This window comes from Sander lucioperca, chromosome 23, assembly GCF_008315115.2.
Source record: "Sander lucioperca isolate FBNREF2018 chromosome 23, SLUC_FBN_1.2, whole genome shotgun sequence".
In the NCBI taxonomy this organism is placed as follows: domain Eukaryota; kingdom Metazoa; phylum Chordata; class Actinopteri; order Perciformes; family Percidae; genus Sander; species Sander lucioperca.
The window spans coordinates 8345591-8365792 of NC_050195.1; the positions used below are offsets into that span (position 1 = coordinate 8345591).

At 37.8% G+C, this 20202-nt stretch overlaps 1 protein-coding gene across 4 annotated transcripts; it reads right to left on the minus strand.

Annotated features, from left to right (window-relative positions):
- Positions 1–300: 300 nt before the first annotated feature.
- On the minus strand, positions 301–18758 carry smpx (small muscle protein X-linked). Of its 4 annotated transcripts, XM_031297665.2 has the most exons (6): positions 17735–17861; positions 14504–14585; positions 13742–13801; positions 9843–9929; positions 8463–8615; positions 301–1053 (listed from the first exon to the last, which is right to left on the minus strand). In XM_031297665.2, the coding sequence occupies exons 2-5, from the start codon at positions 14516–14518 to the stop codon at positions 8466–8468; spliced, it is 312 nt and encodes a 103-aa protein (XP_031153525.1). In that variant the 5' UTR covers positions 14519–14585; positions 17735–17861; the 3' UTR covers positions 301–1053; positions 8463–8465. The 4 variants fall into 4 exon arrangements, with proteins under 4 accessions (XP_031153525.1, XP_031153527.1, XP_031153524.1 ...); XM_031297667.2 differs by lacking the exons at positions 14504–14585; positions 17735–17861 and adding an exon at positions 18671–18758; XM_031297664.2 differs by lacking the exons at positions 14504–14585; positions 17735–17861 and adding an exon at positions 18263–18328.
- Between the last annotated feature and the right edge of the window lie 1444 nt (positions 18759–20202).

A 20202-nucleotide genomic window follows, 5' to 3' on the forward strand; every position in this document is an offset into this window, starting at 1 on the left:
TTCAATATCTGTCCTAAATTCCATGGCAATACATCCAACAGTTGTTGAGATATTCCATTCTGGACCAAAGTGGTGGACCAACGTGTCCCTCCATGGCGCCACGCTGGCCTGGAAACCAGACAAATCTGCAAGCTTGTGTTTCATTTGCTCTGACAAATAAGCATTTGCGAAATTAGTCTGGCTATGCCAGGCCATAGTGCCATGCTGCTAGAATGGCTAAAAATAAAAATAAAACATATATAACATTTAAATACTATTCCATAATAGCACGTGTAGCCAGTAATGAGTAGAACAGTGTGCGATTTTTTTAGAACCATCTTGATTTATTGCAACATTTTCCTGAAGCTACCAGTTTCTGGGAATCCTAACATTAAAACACGTAAAACATTATAATCCCCAAACCAAAAAAAGTAAAACAGTTGAACTTAGATGCCATCGCAACATTGCAAATTGTTGTGATTTAATCATTTAATAGAAAGTATTAGTATAAATCAGTGCTGAACAGTTTGGACAGTATGGAAAAAGACGCGTCTTCACAGAATCAGAAGGGGCATCACAGTTTTGTTGTGAAATGTATGTCAATTGTCAACAAATATCCTTCTAAACCAGCTACTTCAGACTTAATAATACTCCAAATAACTAAAAAAAAAAGCAAAGAATATGCCGTTATTGCAACACAACTCACTTACTTCTAAAACTAAAAAAGTAAAGTGGAGTCTTATCTGCAGCAGAAACAAGCCAGAATATCTAAACAGTACTTCACTTTTTGTACTAATCATAATTTAGATTTAGTGATAAAACAATCTCCACGGATTTTTCGTGGTGCTTTGACCTATTAGCGTACTGATAGAAAGAGAGAGTTTATGGATGCCTGCTTCTTGGTGGTTTTGGTTAAGTGCTGAACATTTTCTGCAGACGTTGGCTTCACAGAAAGCTGTTATTGTTTCCAAACATGTTAGGATTAGTTTGTGGTTTGCTTAGTCTTCGGTGGCAGTGGACTGAAGTCTGTGTCTATGAAGATTATTCGCCTTCCTCTCCGCCTGGCTGGGGATCCTGGAGGAAAGAGAAAGATAAAGACGCTGTGAGGGATTTTCACTGTCTGGTATCAGCGGGTCTCAGAGCGGCTCACCCCTTGAGAGACAGCAGGAAGAAGGCCAGGTCACTGTATTCACTGAGGCAGCCTTATATATAAGATCTGGTTGATCTATCACCTGGTTTTTCTCTGTACTTATCTCACTCTTGACCTTTTTCCATTTCTGTTTCTCTATGGCGTGATCTCCCCTCACTGTCTGACACATTTTCTGTTCATTTCCATCTCAAACACTCAAGTTTTAGTCATACAAACACTTCTCAGAAGGTAGTGCAGGTCTTCAGGCTTCAAGTTAAACATCAGTGGATGGAACCAAGGAGCAACTGTTCTGCTGGTTAAGTAATGTTACACTAAAGCTCAGTGAAAAGTACAACGGATTGAGAGGGAAGCTAATAATATAAATCCTTTGCTAGATTCAAAATGATGCTGTCCCATATTACATTATGTGTTAGTTAACTTCACTGACCCTTAAAGTTGAAATGGGCTAGCCTGCATCTATGTTAGAAAGACATTCTATACTCTTGAATTAATAAACAAGGAAATACTTGCTCTTTTATACGTTTTTGTTTTATTTTTAGTTTCCCAACGTGGGTTCCCAAATCAGATTTTTAGCTCAAAATTTGGTTGTAAAAGACAGTAAAAGGTATGTACTTGTATTGTACTTGTATTGTAAGGTATGTATATATATATATATATATATATATATATATATATATATATATATACACACACTGTTATTGCAGTTGCAGTACAAGAAATCGATACACTGTACTTTTTCATTTTATACTCACATAAAGTGTATATATATATATATATATATATATATATATATATATATATTAGGTGGCCAAAAGTAAGTGGACAGCCCAGTTCACAGTCCCTCGTTCCAATGAAGGAAAAATCTTAATGATATTGAAGCATTAAGGTATTTGAGGCGATAGTGGGCTTCCAACTTTGTGGCCACAGTTTGTGTTTGGCCCTTTCCTGTTTCAACATGGCAATGCCCCCGTGCACAAGGCCGGATCCATAAAGAACTTGACTGGCCTGCAGGGAGCCCTGCCCTCAACCTCATCCTACACCTTTGGGTTAAACTGGAACATCCACTGTCTGTAAGTCAGACATAGACCTTCAGCCAGACCTCTGTCCAACAAGTTGGACCTCACTAATGCTCTTGTGGCTGAATGGGAGTACATCTACAGCCAGGGTCCAAAATCTGGTAGAAAGCCTGAAACTAGAAGAGTGGAGAATGTTGTAGCAGCACATTTATGCCCTCAAGGTTTTGGGATAAGTCACAAAGTGGGTAGTCTCGCTTTGCTAGACCTTCCTCCACAGCGCTGCAGACAAGGGTCTGGCTAGTCAACACAGCATTCTGGGATGGAAGGAAAAACGTGCTCTGGTTTATTGGCATTTCTTTAAACCAATCACAATCGTCTTGGGCGGCGCTAAGTGCCAGACGGGGCCATGGTGCCACAGCTAAATAACTTCGGGAAGGAACTTGTTTTGTTGGAACGTGTACGTTCAAAGGTTGTTTCAGTCGTGCAACAGAAAACTCTGTGGATTTAGGAAACCCTTCGAAAACCCTTTTGCAATTATGTAAGCACATAATGTAATCTGAAAACTGCTGCCCTGATTAAAAAAACTCAGATTAGATTAGTCTAGCTAGCTGTCTGGATTTACCCTGCAGAGATCTGAGTTAACCATAGTCATCCTAAATCCACATGGTTTAAAATTACAACACAAAGAAAGCGGAAGGTAACGGACATCCGGCGGCACCGGAGCAATCTGGGAAGTGGAACGTCGTAGATATAGACTACAAAGTGGGTGAAACTTTAAGGTGACCCCCTGTGGCGAGCTCCGACCACTGCAAGTCATTATTGTGGAGACGAGTCTCATTGATACCATCCAGGATCTGAATTTTAGCATTTATCTTTCTGTCACAAAGACATAATACCATAATGTCTAATAGAATTTAGAATAGAACAGAAAATGATTTTTTTTGCACAGTTACTACGTTTGTAGAGAGACTTTATAGGTATCTCTACAAACCTAAGCACATTAAAGTTATTCAAAACAGAAACTGTTAGCAGTTCATTTTTTTACATCCTTACATAGCGAGACACTAAACTATTAGACATTATGTTATTATGTCTTTTATATATATATATATATATATATATATATATATATATATATATATATATATATATATATATATATATATATATATATATATATATATATATATAGGGTTCTCCAATGTTTTCTCAGTTAGCCTTTTAAAATGATATCAGATTAGTAAACAGAATATGCCTTTGGAACATTGGATGAATGGTTGCTGATAATGGGAATGTAGATATTGCATTAAAGATCAGCCACTTCTTTCTACAACAGTCGAAAACCCTTTTGCAATTATGTAAGCACATAATGTAATCTGAAAACTGCTGCCCTGATTAAAAAAACTCAGATTAGTCTAGCTAGCTGTCTGGATTTACCCTGCAGAGATCTGAGTTAACCATAGTCATCCTAAATCCACATGGTTTAAAATTACAACACAAAGAAAGCGGAAGGTAACGGACATCCGGCGGCACCGGAGCAATCTGGGAAGTGGAACGTCGTAGATATAGACTACAAAGTGGGTGAAACTTTAAGGTGTCCACATACTTTTGACCATGTAGTATACAATACACAAATCAATCAAACTGCAACCTTGAAATAACAGTCAAACTTTCTGAAGAGTAAGCAAAATGGTTTTCTTAGATATGTAACACTTTATTTTTTTGTTTTGAAGCTGTGAGTAGCTCCTCTAGTTTTTTTTGTGCATTGCATTGTGGGACAAATAGCGTCTATCCAAAGCACACTCAGAAATAAGTATGCTGCTACTGCTGACTTTTGAAGTAATTTTATCATTTTCCCAGTGTAAATGCACACTGTGAACCTGTTTATAAAAAGCATGTAGTATTATTTTTTCTGCCTCAGAGAAACGGGTTTGTAAGTAAGACTTCTGCACAGCACACCCACATGGTTTGGGCAGGGCAGAACAGCCACAGTGTTTGGATATTGTGGTTTCTGTGTCCTGCTGAGAAAGTCACAGCAAAGACTACCCCTCAGTGCTCACACACATTTTTTTTTCAAACACACACTTCTATAAAATATAAATATAGAGCCTGACTCAACCCCTCCTGCCCACACACAGTGGCATCAACACACACACACACGCAGTTTCACCCAAACAGTCTGCACAGCCCACAGTGACCCCCTGTGGCGAGCTCCGACCACTGCAAGTCATTATTGTGGAGACGAGTCTCATTGATACCATCCAGGATCTGAATTTTAGCATTTATCTTTCTGTCACAAAGACATAATACCATAATGTCTAATAGAATTTAGAATAGAACAGAAAATGATTTTTTTTGCACAGTTACTACGTTTGTAGAGAGACTTTATAGGTATCTCTACAAACCTAAGCACATTAAAGTTATTCAAAACAGAAACTGTTAGCAGTTCATTTTTTTACATACTTACATAGCGAGACACTAAACTATTAGACATTATGTTATTATGTCTTTTATATATATATATATATATATATATATATATATAGGGTTCTCCAATGTTTTCTCAGTTAGCCTTTTAAAATGATATCAGATTAGTAAACAGAATATGCCTTTGGAACATTGGATGAATGGTTGCTGATAATGGGAATGTAGATATTGCATTAAAGATCAGCCACTTCTTTCTACAACAGTCGAAAACCCTTTTGCAATTATGTAAGCACATAATGTAATCTGAAAACTGCTGCCCTGATTAAAAAAAACAATGCAACTGATCTCAGCTGGTATTCTGTCTATAATGGAGTGGAATGGAAATTTCTAAGTGACCCCAAACTTTTGACCAGTAGAGAGTGTGTGTGTGTGTGTGTGTGTGTGTATATTATATATATATATATATATATATATATATATATATATATATATATATATATATATATATATATTTGATATATCTTTGATGTAAATTTACACCTAAAATCTCACAGTACCTTACTATTTTATTGTTATAGAGGATCATACTGTAAATGGCAATGCATTCTGGGAGAAAATAATAATATTACATTACTCTCTGTGAATGTTACAGATTACAAGTACATTATTTACTGTTAATACCAATGCATCTTGGGGGAAAAAAAGGAAAAGGTGGGAACTACACTGCAGCCAGTATATTACTGTAAATTCAAATAATACTGTAATACTGTATAGTATATTCCTGCAAATTTAAGGCAAAATGTTTTACATATAAATGCAAAGAAGGATTTAATCTGACTCTGGCTAGGTTAGTTTTGTCACTTTTACAGCAAATATATCCTAAGTGTAACCCTACCTGGCCAGCCAGGGATTATCCAGTTTGCATATCCTCCCGGTGTCTAAGTCGTTTCCTCCAGTATTACAATAACATGCAGGTTAGGTAAGTTTAAAACTCTGTCGCCTGTTTTAGGTGACTGTATCAAATTGTAGACGTGCAGACTGGTAATCTAGTGTTTACATTGTGTGTGTCTGTTGGAGATATTTTAAATACTTGCACTTTACTTCAGTATTTACATTTTCTCCTACTTTATACTTCTACTACATTTCAGAGGGATTATGTTACTCCACTACATTAATATGACAGCTTTACTTTCCGGTTACTTTACAAATGAAGATTTTAACATACAAAACAGATGAAGAGCTTTTAGAATATGAAGGATTATAAAGGATAAAACTACCCAGCCTTGTATGAAGTTACAGCTGAAACGAATAGTCGATTAATTGATTAGTTCAGTAGTTCATAATCAGAAAATTAATCTACTATCTTTTGATAATGATTCATTGTCTTAGTAGGACTTGACAAGCCTGCAGGCCCCTTCCTATCCCTTTTCGAATGGGTCTAGTGTGTGCTATGTTGAATTTCTTTTTATTCTTCTTTATTTTCGTCCTTTTTGTTATTCTTTTTAATTATTTTTAAATCGGTCGAAATAAACAATCAGAATGAGTAGTTTTCAGTCATTTTCATCATTGTTTCCTGGTTTCAGCTTCTCTAAATGTCAGGATTTGCAGCTTTTCTTTGTCTTAAATGACAGTAATAGTGAATTATGGGCTTTGGTTAACTTTGACAGTATTTCTCTCTACTTTCTGACGTTACTCATACCAAACAATTGATGGATGAATCAAGGAAACAATCAGCAGATTAATCTATAGGTATGTAACTAATCAGGGTTCAACGCTAAGGTTTTTTTCACTTGTCCGGTCGGGCAAGTAAAAAAAAAAAATTCTACTTGCCCAAAGTCAATTTGTACTGGCCCCTATACAATTTTTTTTTTCTTGAGGAAAAAAGTCGGAAAAAAAAAAAAAAAACATTAAAAAGCCGTCAAAAAAAGCGTTGGGGGAAAAAAACATTAAAAAAATAGAATAAACTGTCAAACTACGGGAAAAAAAAATCCTGTGAAAAAACATCAGAAATGTGACAAAAAATGTTGAAAAAGCATTCAAATCAAACGATTACGATACGATGATGTCCGAACGGGCAAGGGGGTTGTTATATTTACTTGCCCGACGTGGCGTTTTGCTTGCCCCGTGCCATCGGGCAACCCTTATTGATGAACCCTAATGATTATTTTCATTATTAATTTTCTCTATAAATCAATCAGTCGTTTTGTCTGTAAAATGTCAGAAGAACAGTTACAAACACCTGTTTCCCACAGCAGAAGGTGATCTATTTTCATAGCTTGTTTCATTACACCAACAGTCCAAACCCCAAATATATTCAGTCATCTGTCATATGAGAGTTATTTTCTGTTTTCACACTCTGGATTTGCATCATTCACAAAGAACCGGTGACTATGTTTGTGAACTCATCTTTGTGCTTTCTTTCTCACCCCTTGCTGTCGTTTGGTTCAGATTTGCATTTTTCTCTTTGGACCCTTTAAAGTCGGCCATGTGAGCACGGCAAAACTCTCAAAAGAGCTACATCAAAAATTTCCAAGTAAGCGGTCATCACAAGAGATCAGTGGGAATTTTGGTGTATCCAAATAATTACAACAGATACAAAAATTAGCTGTTAGATATACCTGTAAAATCTAATGAAATACAACAGCCTCTCAAAAAATCCTACTTTTGTCAAGGTATACAAATGTTCAGGTTTTTGACACTTTCAACCTTTAAAAAGAAGCAAAGGATCATTAAAATGCATACTTTATTCCTATTTTGGACTAAAAGTCTTCATATTTGAACCCTAATGTTCAGTTTGGGGTCCTAGATACTCTTAAACAGCTCAGAAACATACTTAACATTGTTTGATCACTTTAATACTTAATACATTTTCATAATTTTATGAGCATTGCTTTAAAATATGATTAAAACACTACACATTACTTTTGTTTGGGGTCATACTCATCGGGTACTTTAATGAAAGCTCGAGGTAAGAATACTCTGGAAAAAGGGGGTAATAACTTTGTTTTTAAGAGGGACTTAATACATTTTAAATAAAAAAATTTTTTTAACTGAATACCTATTTAATAATTGCATACAGTAGTATTTTTATTAACAAGGCAGGAACAATGGGGTAATGATTTATATTACAATCTATTTTAAAAGTATGGTATATTTACAAAAAATTACAATGGAAATTGTAAATTATTTTTTAATGTGTTGTAGCCTATTTATTATTAATTAGATATAGAATTAGATTTTTGTTATTGGAGTTCTTTAACCTCTCTGACCCTAGTCTCTCATTGCCAGACCCTCCTCCACAGCGCTGCCGAGGCTGGTCTGGCTAGTCTACTCAGCATTCCGGGATGGGAGAAAAATGTGCTCTGGTTTATTGGCATTTCTTTAAACCAATCACAATCGTCTTGGGCGGTGCTAAGCGCCGGACAGAGCAACGGTACCTCTGCAAAATAGCCTCGGGAAGGAACTTGTTTTGGTGGAACATGTGTACGTTCAAAAGTTGTTTTAGTCGTGCGACAGAAAACTCAGATTGGACAGATAGCAGATAGATGGCTAGCTGTCTGGATTTACCGGAGTTTAGAATGCCTACACAAAGGAAGTGGAAGGTGACGGACATCCGAAAAAAGTGACATCTGGCGCTCCCACAACACAAAATTTTACACTTCGGAGTTTAGAATTCCAACACAAAGAAAGTGGAAGGTATTGAAACCAAATCAATATAAAATGAAAAAATATTTTCTTATTCCATGAAATAACATCATACCTGTTTTTAATAAAGGTTATAAGGAAAGTGTAGAATAAAATGGTTGATTTTCCAATTATTCTTCGTTTTTACACATAAAACCGTGAGGAAGAGGACATTCAGGGGTGTTCATAAGACTATGACCACCTACATGTTAATCCTTAGTGACCCATCGTAGTTCACTCTTGACGTTCTGCAGCTCTGATAGGTTAACAGCAGGACCGGGCAGTTTCACCGCGCCCGGCAACGCCTTCTTCTCCTCTGGTGTCTGGGCAGAAGCGCTGGGCTGGTCTGGTGAATGAGCCTGATGAAAAACAATTCAAACAGAAGTATTATTATTATTATTATTATTATTATTATTATTTTGGTAGGTGGGAAATAATTGTAGAAAAAGTAGAAAATAGTTTAATGGTTCTTTAAATCCACTAATCTTGTACCATTTTCTGTACATCAAATACCATATTATATTTAATGTGTGTTTGTTTGCAGTGATTCTTCTTTGAATATTTGAAAAATCTATTCAGTTACAGTTACTTCATCAAAACTGTCGTTTTAAGGTTCACTTAGTATTACATTACCACCAAGATGTTCCAAATGTCTTATGTCCCTTCTCCCTACCTGTACAACTACAGTACCTGCAAGCGTTAGCACAGCGCTATTCTGCACTGCAAAGCCAAAATGCAGTAACTATACATTATTATGATAGTAGAATCTGACCTTTTGACAGTTGTTTACCTGAAAAATATTCATCATGCCATAGAAGTATTCAATTTGAGTAAAAAATATGATGTAAAGTTTGCAACATGACAGCAGAGACAAAACGCTAACCGCTAAGTTAAAGCTAGCTGGTGAGATGGCTGCAGCTAGCCTAAGCTAAAGCTACATTTATCAACTCTTTCAAACTAGTTTCCTTTCCAGTTGGACCATGTTGATAATATTATGAACCTAGCTTAGCAGAATGGCTGTAACCACAATTTTCGGCCCTGACCACCTGAAGGTTTACAGGTTTTTGTGTCTAAAAGGGCATCAAATGTACAGTTTTTCTACCTGGTTTTGAGCCTTAAGAAACTTTAAACCCTTTTTTGTCAAATTCATCCTTTCTTTTAGTTACTGCTATCTCTGTTTGTAGGGCAGTGTTGTCCCTCTCGGGGGTCAGTAGAACCACAGAAGTGCTATGAGTAAAGGTGGGGATGGTGATGGAAATAAAGTAGTGTGTGGCGGTACACATAAGTGTGTTTTGTGGGTCATTGCAAGCCTAACATATTCCACTTACTTATATTACATATATATTATTTCACATACTGTATGTGTGATATGAAGGGAAAACATAATACAATTTGAATATACAGTAAAGACCTTAAAGTTATGGAAATGTGCTTCTGGTTTGCACACGAAGACATTGTTATATTTGATAAAGCTACAGAAACCTGCTGGTAAATGTTTGCTTTCACTTTTTCACTTTCTTTGTGTTTGTGTGTGTATGTGTGTGTGTGTGTGTGTGTGTGTGTCTGTGTCTCCTGTGTTGTCTTACCTCTTCTGTGTCTACTGTCTCCTCTCTCCTCTTGACAGGATGTCCCGCCCCTGGACGCAGAGCTCCCATCGGGATGTTCAAATTAGCCTGATGGACAGCAAGAACAGTCAATGAGATACTTTCAACACATTCAACAAATTTCCTGTCTCTGTGTCTTTGCATGTGTGTGTATGTGTGTATGTACACCAGTTTCCTCAAAACCCCTTGTTTTGATTATGACCACTATTTCCTTGTTATCATCATGTCCCTAAAAATGGTGTTGTGTCTTTATGGAAATTGGGACACACACACACACACACACACACACACACACACACACATGCAGCTCAGTGATCTGTCTGCTAACTTGATGTCCAACTGCTACCTGCCCCCGACGTCCTGTCACTTGGATTTGATGTGTAGTGTAGTTTTGCGTTGTACTGTAGTGTACTGTAATGTATATATATATAATCATATTGTACAGCTGTACAGAGAGGGAGTGTGGTGTGTGTCACAGAGGACGCTGGGTTTTATTTTTTTCAGAGATTAAGGTTTAAAGTTCTGGAAGAAATCGCCTCATTCGAAGCATGTTTGCTCAGATTTGTATCCCTGTAATGTTGCTTTGGCTGGGGTCGTTTACTGTCTTATGCTTAGCGTGCTGTCGGCAATCATTTTCTGACATTTCAACCAAAGATTAAAGGAATATTTGAAATATAGTTTGACCTTTTAGGAAAGATGCTTATTTGCTGAGAGTGAGATGAGAAAGACAATCTTTTTATGTCACCCTCAACATGAAAGGGGATTCCTAAAAGTTTGAACTCTTCCTTTAACTCTGTTCAAACAACAGCCCCTGTGCTGTAATTCCACCTACACCTCCCTGCATTACTAACGGGCCATACCAGTGTTTGTTTCAGTTATTTAAAGGGGGCACTCAAGCAATACAGCATTGCACCATAAAGTTGGGGGACACGGATCTAAAGAAAGAATGGTCCAAAATCGATGGAGCAGAGGCAGAGATATGCTGATATGCTTTTAGTTTCTATTTAGCTCCAAAAACACTTGATCCTACAATTTGCATAATGCAAACTAGATAGCATAGAGTTGAGAAGTTAAGAAAAGTCATAACGATAATGGAAGTTTGTCAAAATGTATGCAGACTTGATGTTGGTCACTGTAATGAATAACATACTTTAGCAACCCGCGAGAGTCTGACATGAATGGTAAACCAATGGATGTCTGGCTGGATCAGTAGAAAATATACATTCAAATGTCTGTTATGTAAAGTAAATGTGATTACTCCCCTTCTTCTCCAAACAGCCTCTGCAGCACAATTACAGTATCAAAAGTAAAAGTACTCCAAAATTAGTGTTTACTGTTCAACACATTCTCATATTGCAAGTGATGGAGCTAATTTTAAGTATTTTATATATAATATTTGGCAGTTTAATGTACAGCTGCAACAAATGATCGTTTCCATTGTCGAAAAAAACAATAACTGATTAAACATTTAGTCTATAAAATGACGATGATGAAAATCTCGAGTCCAAGCTGCTCAAATAATTGATCAATGGATTAACACTTTCTGTTAATGCTGTAACTTCATTTAAAACAATGAAACATTTTAGAAGCTGATCACGTGTTTTGTACCTGAAAAGTAACTAGTAACCATAAGTGTCAAATCAATGTAATGGAGTATAAAGTATGAAGTGGCAATAGTAAATAAGTACAGTACTTCAGTTAATGGACTCCCACCACTTCTTAATTATCATTTTTATGCTGTTTACACACACTAATGATTGAACTCCCTACTTAAGGTGCCTACAGTATCCAGCCAGAGCAATGTTAGTGAAGGATAGGTATCAGAGAAGTAAATACTGGACTTTGGAATCTACACTGGAAACATTTGGGCACAAAATGCTTCACTTGTGCTGCACGACTGTTTGGAGGAAATGTAATGGACCTTTTATTGCTCTTGCTTTTTGGAGCTATAAAAAGATGGCGGTGGCTATTAATCTGGGAGGAGGCTGAGATGGAACTACAGAGTAGGGCTGCACGATATGAGGAAAATATCTTATTGCGATTATTTTGACTGATTCACGATATAGGAGGAAATGATAATGTTTGTGTCCTTATTCTCATTTTCATTGAAAAATGTAAAAGAAAAAAAAAAAAAAAAGTGTTTTCTTTAGTCTGTAGGATAGGATTTGTAGGCTGGGACGTGTCTGCGGCACCACAATACTTAATTCAGAATGGTTTGACACATATTTTGCCTTGCCTGCGATTCATTTTGCAGACCTACTACAGAGTGTTACTGGCTGTGTGACGATCAATCCGACAAACTTTACGGGAGTTTTGAATGACATGGGTTTGACTAAATGATTATTCATTTTGAAGCCTCCTGAGGATTGGCAACGTCTATATAAGTAAGGATGGAAGACCAAAACCTCCTCTACGTTTAAAAACAGCCCTCTGCTGCAGTGTCCTTGATCAAGACATGAAAGCAAGCTGATAATTTGCCATCATTGATCAGAGCGATCTATTACTATCAGTTCTTATTCAGCGCAAAATAAAATTCAGACAGACTTTGCTTTAACTGTTTAGTGGGGTACATTTGTCGACTCTTAACAGCCGTTATGGCAGCGACCCAACACTGTTGATTGTTTTATTGTTTTTACAGTTGTTGGGTATAAAACACAGTGCCCAGTTTAAGGGGGATCTATAAGAGCCATCAGCCAAGTTAAATTGTTCTGCACAGGCCATTTGTTAAAGGACCATACTGGTTTTTGTGCCTAAGTTTAGCCAAAAAATAATTTACAAAAAAGATTAGCGTTTTAATTGATTTCCTGCCTTCCAGACAGCTGGTTTTCCATTCCTTTTTTTTACAATAAGAAAAGCATATTGCAGATATATACTTTTAGTTTTGTTGCTTTTTTCATGTGCTACCTACATTAACGGAAAATACAACCCACAATGCAAACAAGTGGCAGACATTGACATCGTAAATGGGATCATGTAAAATCTTTATAATGTTTGTGTTTGAAAGGCTTTTAATCTTATATTTGGCAGCCACATTAAACAATATCCAGGACATCCATTTAGGACAATAAAGTCTATCTCAATATTATATCTTAAACAAACAGGGAGAGTTTTAAAACCAGTTCCCGCTTGCAGCTGCATTACCTAAAACAATAATAATTGATTTTCATACTGTATTGATTAAATGGGAGCAAATAGCTGTCTAAAAATGTATGTAAGGAAGATATGGTAAACTTTTGAAAATGTTGAAAGACAAATTAGATAAAAACTATAAGACATGGGAACTTTTAAGAAAGTGTTTTTTAGATGGAAACGTTGCTTATTTATAATGTAAATGTGTTCTGCTGTTCTTGTTTGTGATGAACTTAAGCTGAGACGAGGAAACCTCATGTTTGTACTGTACTGGTGTTTAAAACGTCCCCTGTCCAGATGCCTATCCCATGGTTAGACATGAAAATGAGCACAACGAGAAACGAGAGAGAGAGAGACGATGGAAGAAACCCTCTCTGACATGCACGCACAAAGCCATTACAACCCAAATACAGACACATTTACAAACACGCAGTGATACAGTCAACTCCTCATCCTTTGCCTCGCTACAAGTCTGCGCTAACAAAGCCTTGATACTGTATATGCAGTCTGAACTCTGTATTTGCCTTTACCAATAAATACTTTAATGTGGAAACTCCTGTCATCTTTATTTTTAACAGGATGAAAAGTTATTATGCCATTCGGTTGAAGCTTTTATCTAATTGTATTCTTGCAATACCTCGCTCGTGTTGTTTTCTCGTTGTAAACTAAATGTATGATGTTTTTTTAAAATAGGAAAATAAAGTTTTATACACATCCAAACCTTATTGTGCACACAGATGAAAATCATTTACCTGAAGGGCCTTAACGTTGGACGAAGGTTTGGACATAATCTCCTCAGTAAGTCCACTGACCTGGAGGAAGCACAGATCACAGACATTCAGCTGTGTGTATTTCAGTGTGTGTGTGTGTGTGTGTGTGTGTGTGTGTGTGTGTGTGTGTGTGTGTGTGTGTGTGTGTGCGTGTGCGTGTGTGTGTGTGTGTGTGTGTGCATGTCGGGGGCAATGGGACACTGTTTCTGTGGTTTTAAAGGGCTGGGATAGCATTTCAGTTGCTTAGCGACTCTTACAGAGAGAAGCAGGTAGAGGAACTGTTCTCTGAATCATTCATGAGAGAGAGCCAGTGGGAAACATCAAAATAAAAGTGCAACAGTGCCTCAATTTCAGCAAGTGTGTGAGAAAGAACCTTTTTTAGTATTTATTTAGTAATTATTTACTATGTATTACTTTCATTATAGTGATGTATGGTTAGGATAAGTAGGCAGTCTATATGGATTTCACCTTCTTTTACGTAGCAGGAACAACAGTGACAGCCAGGTTCTAAATGGGGTTATTAATCACACTGGCTTTGATTTAAATTTCAACAAACCACAAACTCTCTAATTCTGGGATAACATATTGTTAAAGTTTACTGCATATTAGCTTAAAGGGATAGTTAAGATATTTTGAAGTGAGCTGTATGAGGTACTTATTCCACTTAGCAAGTGTATAAGCTACAGTAGAAGGTGGCTGGCAGGCCCCCAGTTTGGAGAAACAGAAAAAAAATCACTGTTTTACCTTGCCGTCAAACATCGCCTTTACGTTGGGGAACTGAAGCCGTTATCCATCCATCTATGCTCTCTTCAAACCCGCTAGACTCCTTTGACAAAAACAGTAATTTTACCTCTCAGAACACAGGAGTTGCTGGTCTGCCGCTGCCTCGATTGGTTAGTATGTCTGTGTTATTGCGGGACATTTGGGGAATCCGAACTAACCCATTAAAACACCAAAGTCACACAACAAACTAACTAACTGATCGAGGCAGCGGTAGACCAGCAACTCCGGTGTTCTGCAAGTTAAAATGACAACTCATGGAGCTAACATTGCCAGCAATAGTTGTCATTTCAGCAAAATCAAGGGTTCCCTACGGTGGCAGACAGGGGCAAACGCACTGCAACTTAATGAAACACACGCAAATAGACAAAACACAAGCAAATTAAGAAAACACCTTCATTAATTTGACAACACATGCGCAGCATTTAGCACACGCGCTGCAAATACACGTAACACAACCAAATACAGAAACTTGCTGCAAATACAGAAACGATGCAAAAAGAAAAGCACACAATCCCCGAAAACAAATGCAACAAAAACAACGCTGCATCCAGATTACACAACAGAAGTTCTCCAGACCTCTAGAGGGAGCGCTAAGTGGAACAGCTTGATTTTCGACCCCACTGAGAGAGAGAGAGAGAGAGAGAGACCGGGGCACGTTCAATCTCAGAGCGGTGTGCAACTGCTTTGAGATCATAGACTTAAGTCTATGTTTGAGATATGTTTTCTCTCGTTTGGTGGGTGTGTCTCTAGTTTATTGGCTCAGGTCACAGGTGATACCCAATCAGCAGAGACGTGTCTGTAAACTCGTGGTAATAAAAAGGCAGAGCGCTCTCTCCCCGTGGGGGTCGAAAATCAAGCTGTTCCACTTAGCGCTCCCCCTAGAGGCCTGGAGAACTTCCGTTGTGTAATATGCAGTGTTTTTTATTTTGTTGCATTTGTTTATCGGGGATTGTGTGCTTTTCTTTTGCATCGTTTCTGTTTTTTTTAGGTTGTGTGCTTTTCTTTTTGCATCGTTTCTGTATTTGCAGCGCATTTGTGTATTTGGTTGTGTTGCATGTATTTGCAGCGCGTTTGCTAAATGCTGCGCATGTGTTGTCAAATTTATGAAGATATTTTCTTAATTTGCTTGTGTTTTGTCTATTTGCGTGTGTTTCATTAAGTTGCAGTGCGTTTGCCCCTGTCGGCCACCGTAGGTTCCCAGCTAGAAATGAGAAGCCTGATCTTGTCTGCCAGCCTGGATTCAAGGACCTGTTGTTTCAAGAATTGCTAAGAATTTCAAGTGCAATCTCAATCAGCCATCATGTAAAGTATATACTGTATGTGCCGGGCAAAAACACAAGCTTGACAGGCGACACAGTACCTATGATGTTTTCGATGTCCCCTAATGGTCTAAATTCTGGATTCTGCTGAGGTTACTCCTCTCTGACAAATACAATCTAGATTATCTTCAAAATTATAAAATATAACAATCCTGCACAAAGTATCTTCTAGAACTAGCTATTAGAAATAAACAAAATGGTTCTACACTGTGTCCCTTTCTTCCTCATTTCACCTCAGCTTGTTTTCTGTTAGTTTCTACTTGCTCCCTCTCTTTTTGCTGTCCCACAGATCAACACTAACCCAAGTACTTCCTAATTGTAGAAGTTTCCATGGCCTGTTTATGTTATCTACGAGTGGTTTAGAGCAGAGCAGAGCACCAAAGAAACAGAGTAAGTCCCAGGCCCTCTGGCTGCTCCTGCTGCTGCTGCTGCGTTGTTCGAAGGCAGCTCTTAGATACTGTTACTAGGGTGCTGTTTGTGCAACAACATACAGTCCTTGACATGAGAGCAAAAGCCTGGGCACCCCAAAATACACAACCACAGACACAGACATAGCCTACACACTTATACAACGGGATGATATTTACAGTATGATTAGCAGCTCCCCCCTGACGACACAATGCAAAGCCTCACAAACCCTTTCACTTTTACACATAGTGTAAGTGCACACACTATCTCTCTCTCTCTCTCTCTCTCTCTCTCTCTCTCTCTCTCTCTCTCTCTCTCTCTCTCTCTCTCTCTCTCTCACTCACACACACACACACACACACACACGCACACACTCATAATCACAGGTACAGTAATAATTCCTTATATTTTAAGGTATTTAAATCTTCAAACATTAAAACCTCTGTGCAGACGCCTAACAAAAAGGCTCTTTGAGGGACACTGTGTGTGTCTGTGAGTGTGTGTGCATGTCTGACTTTATGAATATATTCCTAGAATATCAACAAGAGGGCATGTTTAGAAAGCTGCAGCTGCACACACAGTGGCATGAAATGAATGACTAGAGAAATATGATTTATTTTGTTTGTGATTTATTAATAATGATAAGGCTGGCAATATTGTTTTTACAGTAGCCACCATGAGGTTAACATTTTTGGTTCAGAGTGAAAGCTCTTAGCTAATTTGCAAATATTAGCATGCTAGCAGGCTAAACTAAGATGGTGAGCCCAAAGATAATCTGTTTTAACATTAGCATGTTAGCATTTCCATTGTTAGCTTTTTAGCATCCTGAAGTTAACACCCCAAAGTCAGCATCTCTCACTCTGCATGCGCCAAAGTACAGCTTCAGCAGGCGATTAGCTTAGCTTAGCATACAGACTGGAAGCAGGGGGAAACAGCTAGCCAAGCATAGTCAGTGTTGGCTAAACTAAGCCGATCATCTCCTGGCTCTAGCTTCCTGTTTATTGCACCGACATTAGAGTGGTGTCATTCTATGAGCATCTTTCCCAAAAAGGTAAACTACTTTGAAGATTCACACTTCAGTTGGAACTAATGGGAATTGGGTCTGGAAGGCAATGTTGGAAAATATTGAAAGAGGGACTAATTCAATGTTGGTTTTAATCTTTTTATTGGATTTGATGACAATAAGAAAAATATAGAATATTGCCAGCATTAGCCTTTCAGAAAAAGAAAAAAAGTTACTTTTTGCACAAATTTGACTAACTCAATGCTTTGTTCAAAACAAACCCAAATATGAGTTCAAATCTATTTCTAAATTGCCAAACACAGACTGTTCCTTTTTAAAACTACAAAATGAATGAATGATATTACAGTAATGGCCGAAATCTACCCACATTCAAACACACACACACACACACACACACACACACACACACACACATACACACATAAACAAAGCCAACCTTACCTGTTGGTGACACAAAACGTTATGGTCTAATGCTTGATTTTAAACACGCTAGGACTTCTCTCACTTGTTCAATAACACTTTCTATCCATCTCTCACACACTTGTTTCCTCTCTGCTCTCCATCTCGCTCTCTTTTACTTTCTCCTTTCTTCTTCTCTCCGCCCCCCTCCCTCTTTCTCTCTCTCCCTGCCTCGTAAGTGGTGGAAGGATTCCTCTCATATCTGGGATTTGTTCTAACTATAAATAGAAGAGTGATACACAGAAGGGACCTGCTTTCTATCCACACACACTCTTAGACACACATGGACACGCAGAGTGACGGACCAAAACATTGTCAAAAAGTAGCACCGAGCGCCTGAAATCTCTTTACTTTTAACATCTTTTTAAGGTTTTTACACTAGAGTTACAGTTAAACGTTCCGATGACTAAAATAGTTTATCTTGCAAGACCAAAGCGTATATGATATTCACAAATGATGAATATAATTCCTGATTTGAACACCTTTGTAAGGTTTTCAAGCTAAAATTACAGTAAGATGTTCCAGTGAGGGAAATAATTTAACTGCTAGACCAAACTTCATTCAAAAAATGCAACATTTAAGCATAAAGTACTCAAAAACAAAACTGCTTATATATCCACACTGTTTATAGTGGCATGTATACGTATAAGTCATTTTGTGCTGCATCAAACAGAGTCACTTGAGTCCTCAAAACACTCCTCCTAATGTTAGTGACTAAAATGGCACTGCCCTATTTCTGCTCTGACACTCACTTAAACACACACGCACACACTCATACACACACAGAAGTGGTATGCTGGTATATCTACATGTATACACTGATGTACATCCTTAGAGGGGAACTGTCATCACACAGAGTTAAAGGTGTGTGTGTGTGTGTGTGTGTGTTAGTGTGTGAATGTGTGTGTGCTCTCTTACCTCCTGGTGTGCGTGGCTGCTCTGCCCTGCCTGCGCTCTCTCTGAGGTCCTCTTCGCCTACCTGACCTGTTTCCGCTTGTCCTGATTGGCTCAGAGAGGCAAGAAACTCCTCCCTGAGAGGAATCTGACCCATCATAAAAGTAGAATGAGTTTTTAGCCTATGTGTGTGTGTGTTTGTGTATGTGTGTTTCTGTATATAGATGTGTTTTCTCATCTGTTTCTACATTAGTCAAGTCTTTCTCTCAGGATTATTCTCAACTTTTCCTCAAATGGAGTTGTCCACCTTCATGGCATCACACCTCAGTGATCCTATTAAATTAATCCATTGTGTGCCCAGGTAGTAAAATGAACACACTCAAACTGTAGGCTTGTTTTGTATATATTTCAGACTATGCAAATACAACCCCCACACACACACACACACACACACACACACACACACACACACACACACTGGTCCTACCTGTTGGCAAGGATAACTCTCTCTCTCTCACCTATTAGAGATAAACACTATCATCACTGTTTATTGTATTTAACAACTTTGCTGTGGTCTGAAGCTGCTCTGCAGGTGGGTGTGTGGGCTGTAGCATTATATAAAATTGATGTTTTTTAGTGCATTTTCTCTGAATGTACAGATGTGGACAGTGTTTTTACATATTTGGGCCTATAGACAAACAGGGCCAGGGGGTCAGGGGTCAGTAAGTATTGGATACAAAGGATGGTGACCAACAGCACTGAAGTGTAAAGGCTGGTGAAATGAAGAGCTCCATGTTCACAACAACAACAACAACAACAACAACAACAACAACAACAAAAACAACAAAACAATTCCCTCAACTCTTATATAATGTCCAACCATTCTACTTACAAAAATAGCTGTGAAACTTATCTACAATATATTTACAAGTGAACTTACAACAGAAAGCAACAGCAAAATGTATTGAAACCTACACTAGATCACCCCTCTCCTCAGTTCAAGTTGGTACAGTCCAATAATGTTGATTGAGAGATGAGTCTGCCATTCTGGAGGTGGACCTTACAGAGAGAGAGAGAGAGAGAGAGAGAGAGAGAGAGAGAGAGAGAGAGAGAGAGAGAGAGATATTAATAACAGAACCAAAATAAATAATGCAGATCAACTCAACGAAAAAAAAAAAAAAAAACTACAATGTAATATTATAGAATTTTTTACCAAAGTGTTGTTTAACAGAAAGCCTTAAGGAAAAATAAACTTGCTATTTAGTGTGCTCCACCTGTTCAGTGAGGGGAGGGGACAGCTTGTTTTTGCCCTATGGCCCCACAGCTGGTTAATGCAATTATGCCTGGAAGAAATGCCAACGAGAACAATACTTTGATTTATTGAATACTCCCAAGATTATCCAAACATTTCTTTGGTTTCTTTGTTTGTTATTTTACTTTGTACCTTTTTTTCGTTTGTCTTTATTTTCATACATTCAGTGTTATTATTTTTACATTTTATACCTACTACAACAACAGGTACAGTGTAGACTGACTCATTGTATTTGACTCGTCTG

Bases quoted from the DNA above. Each gene is read 5' to 3' on its own strand.
- smpx (XM_031297664.2), bottom strand. From the start codon at position 18,313: ATGAAGTTTGGTCTAGCAGTTAAATTATTTCCCTCACTGGAACATCTT. The intron at 9,930-13,741 runs GTAAATGATTTT...GCTGTCCATCAG, and splicing joins CCAACGTTAAGGCCCTTCAG to GCTAATTTGAACATCCCGAT. The intron at 8,616-9,842 runs GTAAGACAACAC...GTTTTTCATCAG, and splicing joins AGACAGTAGACACAGAAGAG to GCTCATTCACCAGACCAGCC.